The sequence below is a fragment of the Phoxinus phoxinus genome (genome assembly GCF_949152265.1).
Source record: "Phoxinus phoxinus genome assembly, chromosome: 4".
In the NCBI taxonomy this organism is placed as follows: domain Eukaryota; kingdom Metazoa; phylum Chordata; class Actinopteri; order Cypriniformes; family Leuciscidae; genus Phoxinus; species Phoxinus phoxinus.
The window spans coordinates 32,838,581-32,853,618 of NC_136879.1; the positions used below are offsets into that span (position 1 = coordinate 32,838,581).

Below are 15,038 nucleotides of genomic sequence, written 5' to 3' on the forward strand. Positions count from 1 at the left end.
ACTTCAGTTGAGGTCGTAAACAGGATTCAGAATTGTCATTTGAGTTAAAGGAATTAGAATTTAAATGGTAAGAAATTCATTTAACTGCTGTAAGTGTAGTTTTTAATTGACCGTTCGCAAAGACCCGCCCCCCTTAGTTACTGTCGCTATGTCCGACAAGCTACGCCGCTCTCACACACACACACACACCATGTTCTCACGCAGTGAAAAATACATCGCGGAGCAGAGAGGACACTGACAACACTCTGACAGACAGGACAGACCAGGTTACTTTTGATATTAAACATATTAAACAAAGTCTCACCTTTCAAATTTGGTCATTTTTTTAAAGAAATTTAAATACCGTTTTGTGGCTCTTTAATGTGTCTGACAGATCGATGTAGAGAATCAGTTAAAGCTGCTCGTGAACCGATCATCTCTTCCTTCTAGTTAATTTATAGCATCAAATAAACATGAATGAACATAAGAAGGAATGTTGTTTTAACCGTGGAAAGGCGTCTATACACCCATGTTAATCTACTAACTCTCCTGACTGCTTTGTCGGACAAAATGGCGGATGGCGAAGTATGATTGGTCAGATCACCTGTCAATCAATCTCCCTGCGAAGTGTCAATTGGAATAAAACCGCTCATTAACTGAAAGTGAGCAAATTCCCAAACCCTGACTGATAAAAGCATCAGCTAAATGACAATTATAAAACGGATAGATTCTGATTGGTTGAGCTGCGTTCGAAGCCGTTGTAAATTACTCAACAAACACACACATGTGACCGCATTACATTAGTATTACTGCGCAACTGCTGTTTGTGATTCTTTGTTGCTGCATGTGTTGCTTAGCAACCTCTTTGGAACTACATTGCTTGGCGGGGGAATATGTGTGTTAATAACGTTATACTTTTGTTGCTGGTGTTTATTTTATGAATAAAATAAATATTAAAATGAATATTTTTATGGAGTAACCGTTTTATAAAAGCAATAAGCCCCTTGAAGCTGTTTTTTACAGTGGATTTAGAACAGCGTTGTTAGGCACGACGTGGAGCAGAGTTTATTGCTTTCAATCATGCTTCTTTTCAAATGTTATTGCTAATTCAAATCATCTCATTTGATGGCAAATTCTTTGTAATTTAGGTCAGTCATAGCAGAAAATGATGTCCTCCACCTCCACTCTTAGGACTATTTTTGCTATGGCATACCAATACTGTGTCATAAAACTCTCTAATGCCAGCAAATTTCCTCTTCCCTCCAAAATGTGCCCGTTGGGACGTAACACATTCCTGTCTCTCATTCCTCATCTCCACAATCAGGTGACGTCAACTCGTAATGAGTTGTGATTTCACTGCCAGATCCAGAGGTCAACTTCCATCTCAGTACTTTGGTGGACATCTGGATCAGACTTTTTTTTTTTTTAGGATTGAGGGGGCACACCAGATGGGTTTTCAAGAACCTTAAGATGGGAACTAAATACTTTTGCTCTCTTTTTTAGCGTTTGAAGGGACTCCCTTAACATCACTGGTTTTGTTTTACCTCATACTTCATACTCCAGAATATGGGGTGATTTGGAAACTGTTTGATGCGTGTCCCCCCACCTTCGTCTGCAGTAGTCTGAAAAATTAATCAGAGATGTCTAGCGTAGATGGCTACAAACAGATCTGCAGCTAAGAGAGGGAGTTTTCTGATGATATCTGCTGGGAATGCTATTAGGTGGAGTGGCACAGTCCCAAAGTCAGTTTGATTCGATTTTATCATTCGTAAATCAAGGTTTCTGCTTTTTGAAACTCAAGACATATGTCTTTGATCATCTGCTTTGAGTACAGATGTCAAACTTTTGTATTTTTCTGAAATGAACATTGCCCATGGCCTACTGTTCTGGTTGAATTATTTTTCAGAAATCTAATAATGTTCCCGTCGAGCAACTTTTTTTTCCTTCAAGTTTCGAGAAATGGACGGGGAATGTTTTGATAAAGCTGTACATAATTTCTTTGTCTAAAGATTAGCACTTTTGATGCATCTAAGCCAGATAAATCAAGGCTCTTTATGGAGACTACTGTAGGTTTTTTTCCAGTGTCTGAGTTGGTGCCAGATGTGTGTGTTGCACCACCTCCGCATCGCCGTCTTGGTCTCAGCGTCCACTCTGGCTTGGTGGCACAGTTGACATTTAGCAGTTACATCACTGCTTCGTGTAGCAGAAGTAAGCCATGATGACCCAGGGCTGAGTAAACAAACGCACTAACAAGTGAACCGAGAGAGTGGATGAAAGGCCAGGAAGCACGCTGTGCCAAGGGTACGGAGCACATAAAATGAAGCTAGAATCTTTAGTGATCAAGAAAGAGAGAGAGAAGAACATCTTTGGCTACTAGAACTTATTGCTTGTCTTCTTAGAATACAGTTAGTTAAAGCAACACTAAAGTAAATATTTTTTTTTACCTTAAAATAATGTTTCCAAAATCGTATCAGTGGTTCATCAAATCGTAACAGGGTGAAAGGCACTTCTGGATTCGCTTTGCGACCCTAAATCTGCTATAACCGCACTATGGAAGTTTGCCAGATTGGGGCGCGTTTCTGTAGTTCGAACGAGACATAAGAAAACTACAAATTTGACTTGCTTTACGTCAAGTGTTACAATAGTCATTATTTTGTTTTTAATAATTTTGTCTTCGTTTCTGATGTCGCAATACATCATACTTTCATGAAATCATGCTACATTCTCTAGCTTGTCTGTGGACATCGTTCATTCCAAAGCTGGTGCTGGATAAACAGCGAGCGTGCGTGTGACAGTAGGTTGAAAAACGTTATACCGGTACTTGAAAGTAAAAAAAAACTACCCATTTAATTCTAAGACCAAAGAGAGGGAGAAAATTGGTCAAATATATATATATTTTTTTTTTTTTTGCTATGCGGACGATAGATACACAGATCTACGTAGCCCTATCGCCTAACGATTACAGCTCCATTGACTCCCTGTTCCAATGCATTGATGAAGTAAACAGCTGGATGTGCCAAAACTTTCTTCAGTTAAACAAAGACAAAACTGAAGTCATTGCGTTTGGAAACAAAGATGAAGTTCTCAAGGTGAATGCACACCTTTACTCTAGAAGTCAGGAATCTTGGTGTGTCTCTAGAGTCAGACCTTGGCTTCAGTAGTCATAGTCATGTCAAAGCAATAACTAAATCAGCATACTATCATCTGAAAAATATTGCAAGAATTAGATGCTTTGTTTCCAGTCAAGACTTAGAGAAACTTGTGGATGCTTCCATCACCAGCAGGGTGGATTACTGTAAATGACTCCTCACTGGCCTTCCCAAAAAGACCATAAGACAGTTGCAGCTCGTACAGAACGCTCCTGCCAGGATCCTGAGCAGAACCAGAAAATATGAACACATCACACCAGTCCTCAGGTCTTTACACCGGCTCCCAGTTACATCTAGGATTGATTTTAAAGTATTATTACTGGTATATAAATCATTTAATGGCCTAGGACCTCAATACATTGCAGATATGCTCACTGAATATAAACCCAACAGATCACTCAGATCGTTAGGATCACATCAGCTAGAAATACCAAGGGTTCACTCTAAGCACGGCGAGTCCGCTTTTAGCTATTATGCCAGCTGTAGCTGGAACCAGCTTCCAGAAGAGATCAGGTGTGCTCCTACAGTAGCCACATTCAAATCCAGACTCAAAACACATCTGTTTAGCTTTGCATTTAATTAATGAGCACTGTGCCACTGTTCGTCCGACTGTTTGTACTGTATTTTATTAAATTTTTTATTCTAAACTGTTTTAATTATTCTTATTTCTTTTTATTATTTTAATTTATTCTATGTAAAGCACTTTGAATTACCATTGTGTATGAAATGTGCTATATAAATAAACTTGCCTTGCCTTGCTTAAAAGGGTAAATGCTGTGACTCAGTTGGGCTTTAAAAACTTTTCCATTTGTTTCCCAGAAGCACTGTTAGCCAACTAAGATTCACTGTTACCAATATATTTAAAGGATTCTGTGATTCATGAAACCATAGTTCCAAATAACGTTCGCAAACAACAACGCAAAGTTAAGTGGTTGGAACTACAGTACATCTCTCAGCCTGTGCATACAGTAGAAGCATATTGATAGTATGACCAGGGATGTATTCCAGAAAGCAATGTTAATTTAACGTCACGTCACATATACTCTGAAAAGCGCTATGTGAAAAATGTACCCAAACCTTGCTTACTCTGTGTTGTCACTGGTTTTTGGAAACAGTACACCCAAAGACATTCTCAAAAGAGCACCTAATCCAGAACTCTATCACCATAGACATAGAGTCACCAGTGCTTTATAATATATTTTGTGAGAAATGTCATGCCCACTGGAGCCTCAATAGTGCAATCAAATTGTCTAACAAGATAATTTCTCCCATGATGCATCATACTTAGTAGTTAAGCAGTATGGGAAACGCACCTCAGCCTGACATTGGGAGTTATGGGGTTATCTGCTTGATTCGACAATGGCATATTTGAGTTTTTGGAAAACCTATCTTTGCATTACTGTTTGTGGCTCTAGTTGCAAAAAAATTAAACACTTTAGCTTTAATAAATGATCTGACCACATTTAAATTTTAACTTTGTGGTGTTTTATCACTTGACAGGAGTTCCAGGCGTGCGCCCCGAGCGTTTTGAAGAGGGCCTCACAGTCAAGCACTGTGCTCTGTCTCTGGTGGGCGAACCCATCATGTATCCTGAGATCAACACCTTTCTTCGACTGCTTCACCAACAGAACATATCCAGCTTCTTGGTCACCAATGCCCAGTTTCCTGAGGAGATCAGGTAGGATTTAATAACCATAATGTTCAGGATCATGGAGATTAAATGAAGAATCGGCTACTGAAAAACCCATATCGGTCAACCACTAATCTTAATATTGTGGGGACATGTTCCCCTTAATGTCTATGATGGTTATGACCCTGATTGTGGGTGCAAACTTTTGTTATAAATCTTGTCATATAGTGATTCTGATCTGGTGACTACAGACAAAGCCTGTTTTTGAATGTGTTTGTTCTCTGTATATCTGCAGTAGTTGTAACTACTGAACATCCTCCAGCTTGAAGTTTTTCCCTCAGTCTTTGAAGTCCCACTCGGGCTGTAACAGGACTGATAAGCCATAATCAGGCCCTGAATTGCAAAGCACAGTTTCTTTGACTCCCGGCTCCTCCAATTCCTCCAGTTTTCAGGAGCAGCCAAAAAGCTATTAGCTATCTCTCTTTCTGCTCCCCAGCCTAATGCAAAATACATCCTCACCTCATTCTTCCGACCGCTGCACGCTGAATCCTCTCACAGATCAGGCAGGTTATCTGAGGGTGAGGGGGACGTCACCTCAGCTGCTGGAATATCGTGTTGGCAGTGTGCTGAGGAAGTGAGGAACACTTGTCAATTGTTGTTTATCTCGTAGCTGCAAGTTTTGCCACGCCACGCTGCGGTGCTGAGGCAGGCCTTTTTTGAGTGATAAACAAACCAGCAGAAGAAAAAATATATTCACTAAGGGTCTCCGCATCGAGCCTTCCCTCTCAAAAAGTATTTCTCAAATGGCATTATAATGAGATCCTAGACCTGCTGCTTTACTCATATTAATATGCAAATTTTTTGTTGTGCTCGTTTCTGGAGGAAAGGATGAAATGGTACACTGGCACAAGCCTCTAACAACTCAAAATAACCAATTATACTGATACTTATTTTAAAGCTTTTTCTTATCATCTTGGTTGATTTATATATTTAAATAGCTTGTATTTGACTTTAAATAGTTTAGTATCAAAATGGATGACACTGAACAACTGAACGTAAAAATACCAAAAGAGGGGTAAACCATGTGACAAAAAGATAACACTATAAGATCTCATTAACTAACATTACCGAACAATGAGCAATACACTTGTTACAGTATTTATTAACATTTGATAATGTTAGTTAATAAAAATATTAAAACGGTTCATTGTTAGTTCATTTTAGCTAACGTCCATTAAATTATATGAACAGACAACTTTTGATTTATGTTAGTCAATGTTGGAATTAATTACAAAAATGTATAAATGCAGTCACTAGAGAGTAAGAATGCATAAAAAATTCAATAATCCTGAGTAAACTAAAGAGTTTTAATTAGGTTTTGAAGATGGGGGTTCTGAATTTGGAAACTATTAATAAATCGGCAGAGCAGGAGAGAAGCTGATTCGGAATCTTAATATTGTGGGGCTAGACCACTTTTACGAAAGTGGACGAAAGAAGTTTGATGAGATGTTTAATATGTGAACTGAGGACACAGTTGAAAATCACACCTAGAATGATATAATCGGTGAACTCTTTAATAAAACTTCTAATCACAGATAAGAGTGATCATAGATTAGTTTTGTCAGAGTTGTTTTAGCTGCCATGCACACTTTGACATCATGGATGCAAGGGTATAGGGAGAGAAAATAAATGAAATCTTAGTGCATGCCACCAAATTATTTGTCCAAGGGGAAGCATATAAACTAAAAAAAAAGGAAAGGACTTAGAACTGAGCCCTGGGGAACATCGTGAGCAATGGGAGCTGGATTTGATTTCTTTATCAGTTGAAATGTATGCCTTTAATGAATGATAATAACCAGTGAAGAGCAGTGTCAGTGATGCCAAATGCTAAAATGTGGAAAATATTGTGGCAGACCAAGTCAAAAGCCTTGCTAAGAAGACAAAAATATCTAAGATTGTCCATCTATTGAGATGTTTCAGAATGTGTGTGAGTACATTCTTTTCAAGTTGTTTTGTAAGATGACTCCCATGTTTGAAGGAGACACAAGGTCAGCTTTTCCATTCTGAAAACCGGTGTGCATATTCTCCTGAGTTATCACTCAGATACCTTCCCTTCGTATGCATAGTGTGCAGCATTTACACTATGGACACTGACATTCCCTCATTAGAAATACCATGTCTTCTCTAAAATTATGCTAGGGTGATCTAGTTGGATAGTCCAGAGCTGAACTGAGTGATTGAGTTTTTTATTTGGCAAATGCAGCTCTGGCAGTTGTTGGTATGGTACGGTACATTGTCTGAACGTACACATTACCTAGTCCTGGCTTAACTCCAGTTTTCATATCACATCACTCAGTTGGGTATTGCTTTATTGTGTTGTACACATGCTCAGTGAAAAGAATACAGTACAATAGAGTCACTTGCACTGGCTGGCCAGAATCGGTTTAGATCCTGATGCTTATCCACTCCAAGTTTCTTCAGTCTTGTTAATATGTTAAAAAGCCAGACTTTCTGCCATGACTTTTTTTCATGTTAATTTTATTCTCCTTCCAACTCTCTCTATTTATAGGAATCTTGTGCCTGTTACACAACTTTATGTCAGCGTTGATGCCAGCACCAAGGACAGTCTGAAGAAAATTGACCGTCCCCTCTTCAAAGACTTCTGGCAGCGCTTTTTGGACAGTCTCAAAGCGCTTGGTGAAAAGGTAGGTACACAGTGGACCAACTGTTTTTTTTTTTTGGACCAGCTGTTGTCAACAATCTCTAGGGCTGGGTATCGAGTATGATACTTTTTAGGCATAGACCGAATTGCGTTGATACCATAGAGTATCAAAAAATGTCTTGTAGTTCGTTACCAAATTTCGATACTTAAAGGGATAGTTCACTTTAAAATTAAAATTCTGTCATCATTTACTCACCCTCAAGTTGTTTCAAACCTGTATTAATTTATTTTTTCTGCTGAACACAAAGAAAGATATTTTGAAGAATGTCAGTAACCAAACAGTAGTCTGTACCCATTGACTTCCATAGTAGGAAAAAAAAATACCATGGAAGTCAATGGGTACAGACTACTGTTTGGTTACTGACATTCTTCAAAATATCTTTCTTTGTGTTCAGCAGAAGAAATAAATTAATACAGGTTTGAAACAACTTGAGGGTGAGTAAATGATGACAGAATTTTAATTTTAAAGTGAACTATCCCTTTAAGGGTTTTATCTCGTGAACGTCAGTGAGCCATTGAGCGAGCAGCATGATTGGCTGTGGGGAGGCATCCAGGGAAAACACTAGTTTACATCAGTTACGCCCAGAGACGGGGCTCGCATGCAGTGTTGCGAAGTCCGTGGTTTTATTTTTTCAGTTTGGAGACTTTTTTACAGACTCAAATTTTTGTAAGGTAATGTATTATGTAATCTTGTTAAAACGGATTTCATAAAATTGGTTCATGGAGTTTTTTTAATGATACCCAGCCCTAACAATCACCCATTTTTGACCCTTGCTTAAGCAAGAAACCCAAATAGAACTGCAATTATCAGGAGTACAAGACCCAGGGTAACATTATGTGTTTCTTGTGATATATTTATATAGTGTACAGATCTTAATGAATCAGGACATCAGCACCATTGCTCTTAAATGGCTTGTATTAACACTAATAATCATTGTGTCTTTGCAAAGGCCATGTAATGAAGACAGAAAGAGACTCTGGTATTTATTCAGAATCATTCAACTCTCCCCAATCACTTAAGTCAACATTTATTAAGTGTTTTACAAGATTAATAGTTCTGTTGTGCATTACTGCGTGTAAAATCAGTTGTCGCTGGCCCTAAAAAGGATTGTTTAATTGCCAAAAGCTGTTTCTCTCACTTCTCTTCATTCATTGTTTTTCCTATAATTCAAATAAGGCCTTTTCAAAACACTCTGGAAACCCTGCTATCGATTATGTTAATTCCAAACATAATGACCGCAAAACTCCAGGATTGATTTCATCTTAACCCAAATCCTCTGATTTATCTGAGTAATAAGAGCAAAACCTGCTTCGTCTCTAACAATGTCTTTTTTTTTGCGTCAGAAATAGGTGTTGAATAAAAGTCGCCGGATTCCTTTAAATGCTTTAACTGTGATATTAAGGTGAAGTGCTGTTAAAAATGCTAGCCTGATGGAGTGGATGCGTAGGTGCTGTCCGTCAATGGCTCTTATTAGGGGTTCAGCAAGCTGTGATGACAAAATCAGTTTGTAACACCGAGGCCTTGGCATTACTGCGTAATGATTTTAAGTGCCATCATTCAGAGATGATTCACTGCGCCTGTGTGCTAAACTTCTGTAATGACTTCTCTGCATTTGCCATTGAACATACCGCTCTGTCTATGTGTGTGTGTCTGTACATATGTGCATATGTGAGTCATAAAAAGGAAGACAAAAGCTGAAAGTGCTCTTCTGTTTTCTAATGAGTTGAGATCACCTGCAGTGTCACTTTCTGACTGAAGAGAGTCGTCACTGATGGCACTGTGTAGACAGCAGGATTGTGAGGCATTCAGGATTGTGCTTTTATCCAAATCGACTTACAAATAAAAAAAGCAATTGACCAATCTTTGTGTTTTTTACAAAGATAAACATGTCTCATGTCATTTAAACTGGCCATTCCTGGTGATTTGTGACCAGAATAAGTTGCAGTTTCACCAGACTTTATGTTGATGGTGAAACTCTGTGAGACGAGAGAGAATTTCATGTGTCTGACGCCTGCTTTGCCTCCATCACTTGAGCTTCACCTGTCTAGAATGACACCGTGTCCTTAGGCAGTTTTTCTACCATTATGCATATTCCTTTTTCTATGGCTTATTCATCACTCTCACATCTACAAGATTTAATTACAATGCATTTGTTTCTGGCTTCTATTCGTCAGAGACAAATAGGACGCAAGTATAAAAACAAAATCATTAATGGCTTTTTTATTCTCAACATTCATCACCATAACAGTTATATTCCATTTTTTTCCTTTCTCCCTGTAACTACAACATTACGTCCTCATTAATTTTGTTGTTAGTTTGCATTCTGCTTAATTGGTTCTCAGATATTGGCCAACAGTCTGTATATATTATAATCTTGTTTACATTAATTGTCGTTTTTTTTTTCTTTCTTCATGTTTTCGGTACACTATGCAAAACTCAAACCCATTTGTGATTAACATGCATGATGAACTCAATCTATCTTTAAAGTGCACTGCCAGAGATACATGTTCTCCTGTGTGACCTTGAAGGAATTTGTAGATGCAATAGAACAACAATAGAACATAATTCAACATAGAAACTACTAACGCCCACATATTGTTTGATGTTGATAGGATTCTTATTTTGAAATCAAATTTGTACTTATTTATCTGTGAGTTTTTATTAATGCTGATTAGCAGCAGTCACACACACACACGCGCGCACACACACGCGCACACACACACACACACACACACACACACACACACACACACACACACACTCTCACACAGAGAAAACTAATTTATGATAAACCACAAATATATAAAATGTGCTTTTTATTTATTTATAAATGATTCTTATGGATTCTTGCTCAGAAAGAGAAAAAAAGCAGTGTGCTGTACTTCAGTGGAAGGGCTCTGACTCTGGATAATTAAGTAATAGGCAGAATCCTTTGGGAGATGCAGAAATGGACGTCTTTGCATCCGGTCTCTGACACTTGCTTTTTTTTCTTTCACACCGTTTCATCTCCGTGTACTGCTTTGCAGCAGAGCAGGGAAACATGACTCATTTGAACGTTTTTCTCTTCACAATAAAGTGCCTTTTATTGTGTGTGTGATTGTCTATTGGACACGTTATGTAGATCACAGATGGCATTTTTCCCACTACATAAATAAACTGCAAATAGTGTATAATAGTTTTTTCCATGATCAAGAACCTTATGTTTTTCCAAGTTTGTTGAATAAATCATTGCTGTTGTACACTTGTGTTAAAGCACCTTATTAGAGATTATGAAGTACAATGAAATTGATGATGAAAGACACATTTGCACATTTGAATAGTTTCAGCTCTCACAAATGCACAGAGGAAGTAGTGTTTGCCAGGGATTCAGATAGTGACTGATCGACTCGCTGTGGTTTTAATATGGGACCCCTGAATGATGGGAGTCAATGAAACTGGCTTTATGGGGTCATTAGTCTTCAGATGTGTCAGATTAAAATTTCAGTGCCTTGATATTTGAAGTCAATTTGAAATGTCATTTGCAGCACATTTCTGTAATGTGAAATTTATTTCAATGAGAAAATTTATTTTTAATGCAAGATGTCATTTTTTTATTCCTTGGGAATCGATTGGATTTCTTTCTTAGGAATAGTGTACACCATTGAATTGTGTACACTTGAACATTTAGTAAGGAAGTAAATTATACATTTTAAATGCATATTGTCAAAAACTGCCGTTTTGGATCAGTTCTCTTCTGTTTGCCGCTGGCAATGTTTGGCATTGGCTTCATTGAGCTCAGAAAAGTAAAAAAAAAATATTAAGTAAAGTTTGTATTTCTGGATCAGTTTTACTTCAGAATAATAACCTTCATCTGACGTCACTGAAATGCAAACAAGTTCTTTATTAAATAATGAAGATTGTGTTTAAGAATGAAGAAAATCCATTGGAATTCATCTGGAGTATTCCATGTCTCTACAGATCGGAGACGGAGGTTTCTGTGTGCACGGTTGAGTGGTGTAGATTTTAGTTAAGTGCACACAGACAGAACCCGTCACTCCATACTAAGTGTGTCCTTGGGATCTCTAGCTCTCAGGCTAATTAGGCTAGTGCTGTTCACGTTGAAATGCAGTGCTCGGCCCTCTTGTTTTCCAAGGAAATAGTACAAATACAGCACATGCCAGATGAAGAGCTATGTGCTTGAATCACCTGGAATTACATACCAGAGTATTTTAGACAGTTGCCACAGCATTGCTATTTAGTTGCTAAGGTGTTCTGAGTGGTTTTAGCCCGTTAGTTATGTTTCCATCCAAATTTTACATTTAGTTTATGCTGAATATTAACCAAAATATCAATACTGAATTTAAACCATTTTGAAGCTTTTCTGTCACATTTTAGAGAGTAAAATCACCACTTCACTTGGAGCTAAATTGAATTATTTAGTCACATGAAATTGAGGCAAAGTACCTTGACTTTGTGCATGTAGAAATTAGTTTGGCCAGTCTTGATGGGGAGAAAAAAAAGTTTCTTAAAATTTGTTTTATTTTACTTGCATACATGCATGCATACATACATGCATACACATTTTCTTATTTTATTTAACACTTTTTGGAAATTTCTTCTTTGCGTTTCCATCTTGCATTTATTTTATCCAGTATTGCGAAATTCACATTTAAAATATGTGGATTGAAACCTGGCAAAACGTTCCTTTTTATTCATTTGATGAGGTGCCAAACGTCTCTTTGACCTCGAACTATATCTAGGGACCAGAAGCGAACCATATCTAGGGACCAGACTAGCAAAAGTCTTTAAAAGTCTTCGAAAAGTGTAATTGATAATAAATAAATAAATAATAATACAAAAATTCACCTGTTTTATCATCTCCCAAACATACATTGTAGGTTTGATTGCTTGTAAAAGTAATAGCCCTCCCTAACAACCTGCACAGTTAATATTATTCGTGTCTTGTGTATTTTGTAAGCAAATTTGATATTTATTATATGATGTGGACAAGATATCATAGAAATGGAAGCCTTCAAAATACCCTGCTGCTTTTTTGGTTGATTTAGGACAAAAATATTTAAATTGAAGAGATGGTTAAATTGATTTCCACAAAGTGCAATAGTGAAGCTTGCTTTATTGTGGAAATTCAGACAAAGCTCTGTGTCAGCACTTCTTTACTCTACACACACACACACACACACACACACACACACACACACACACACACACACACACACACACACACACACACACACACACACACACACACACACACACACACACACACACACACACACACACACACACACACACACACACACACACACACACACACACACACACACACACACACACACCTGTCTCTATTGGCATGCTGCTGTTCTGGTCTAGCATGTGGCTGTCTGTTTTACGGAGCCCTGCTCACCTCCTGCCTGATTCAGCCTCAGGTGTGGGATGGATGAAGATCTTTTGGCAGGTTTAAAATGGGTTGCTGCTCTAAATACCCTCGGCCGCTGCCACATCACTCCAATTATCCGTCTCTCATGTCCGTCCCCCTCTCTCTGGTTCATGCACAAATACATGAGCACACATACATGAGCACACCTGTGAAGGCCAGATCCTCCCCAGCTTTCGATGGCTTCCATCCCCCATCCTTCCTTCCCTTGCAAATCCACTAGTTAGCATGGATCAGGAACACTGCTGACTGCACTGACATCTGTACTTCGACAGAAACCAACCAACCATGCAAAGGCATTCAGTCTATAGGGACGGACATGGTTATTCTGAGCAATGTCAGACTGTGACAGTCGGACTATTTGATTGACAAGGTGCAATGACAGGAACGGGAGGCATGAGTGTCCATTATCACTCGCTGTGTTTTGTGTGGTCTTCCTCTTCCCCTTAGGGCATCAGCGTGTGAGGGTCTGTGAGTAATAATGTGGGCCGGAGCACTCTGAACTCCAGGGCCAGACACCAGAGTCTGAAGCTTGGAGAAACTCTATTAAAAAGTCTTGCTCCTTTTCTTCATGTTCACCCGACTCTATCGTCAATGATAACATTAAGCACCGTCAGCAAGATTACGTTGATGCAATAGCTAGAAATGGAACATCCCACTTTCAGCTCTGAATTATTCTTCAGTCATGTTATGTGCTGTACGTCTTCATACCTTCATTACATCAAAAGTTTCGCTAGAAATTCATTACTTTTCAAAGGCGTATGCTTGGGCTGTCACCATCAGTCAATTGTGGCGAGTTTGATTAATTTTCATTGTTTACTTTGTCACTTGTTTACTTGTACACCTTAAGAACTCCTAAATTCACATTGTACTTCGACTTGTATACCAACAGGCTAGAATTGATATTATTCTTATTTAAAATGTAGTATTTTGTAGTACAAATACAAATTATACAATACAAATTTAGTATTTTTAATATTGTATATTTTGTAATAGATTTAATTTTATTAAAATAATTATTAATACGTAATATATTGTTGTTATTATTATTATTATTATTTAAACATGAAAATACTTTTAGATGTTTTAAATATTTCTCGGAGTCAACTTTAGTTACTTTACATTCACACAATTTTGTTGTTTTGAATATTTGAATATACATTTGTCAATAATTCATCACTTTCATTTGTAATTTTAGAGGGATTTGTCAGTAAGCATGTTCTTATTAAATTATCTTTAATGCATTTTTGGGGAAATATGTATTTAAAAAAGACGAAAACTAACAAAATTCGATTTATTGTGTAATTTTACATTTCAGCCGTCTCTATTGCTGTAATTAAATCATATTTTTATATGATCCACTCTTCTTTTTTTGCAGATAATGCGGCCATGGTCGACCACTAATTTTCTTTTTAATATTTCATCAGCAAATCCTCATGTTGATTTAAAAAGAATTTACTTTCTTTAAACACATTCCTTATTTAGTGATTTATTAGTGCATGCTATTCCAAAAGACAATATTTTGTGATAGATGAAAATACCTCATTTTTTTCCTTCATTGATCATCTGGTTTTACTCAGAAATACATCAGATTACGGAAGTGGGTTGCAAGTATCATTTGGTATTCTCAAACCAAATTAATTACGCAGTAATAAGACCGCTTGTGTTTCCTCCTCTAGCAACAGCGAACGGTGTACAGGCTGACCTTGGTGAAGGCCTGGAATGTAGATGAGCTGAAGGCCTACTCCGATCTCATCGCCCTTGGCCAGCCAGATTTCATCGAGGTCAAGGTATGCTTCTCCCCCGCCCTAATTCAGGCATCCACTTCTAATGAGGGTCTCTGAACCCTCTTGGGTTTAATAGGTAAATCTTTATTAAGCTATTGGTGGAATCCCAAGCATTTCTTCCTAATCCTTTTTTTGCTGGAAAACAAGGTAATTACCAGGTTCATTAAAGGCATTCTCTGTCCTAATGCATTCACTGAAAGCCAATGAATCAAGATTGGATTGATTTTAAACTCAGATAAGATTAAGCGTTTTCAGCAGAAGCTACTCAATGAAATGTTGCTACAGAAATTTTGGCTTGAATGCTAAATTATTAAAGGATATTTTAAACTTTAAAAA

General features: G+C 37.7%; 1 protein-coding gene across 3 annotated transcripts in view; it reads left to right on the plus strand.

Annotated features, from left to right (window-relative positions):
* tyw1 (tRNA-yW synthesizing protein 1 homolog) overlaps nucleotides 1–15,038 on the plus strand; it is a 53,383-nt gene that overhangs the window by 24,168 nt on the left and 14,177 nt on the right. For 2 of the 3 annotated variants that reach the window (XM_079609313.1, XM_079609314.1), the window contains 3 exons: nucleotides 4,629–4,806; nucleotides 7,328–7,463; nucleotides 14,595–14,705. In XM_079609313.1, the coding sequence (XP_079465439.1) occupies nucleotides 4,629–4,806; nucleotides 7,328–7,463; nucleotides 14,595–14,705 (425 nt within the window). Of the gene's footprint in view, nucleotides 1–4,628; nucleotides 4,807–7,327; nucleotides 7,532–14,571; nucleotides 14,706–15,038 lie in introns of all 3 variants that reach the window. The other variant, XR_013797125.1, reaches the window with a different exon arrangement.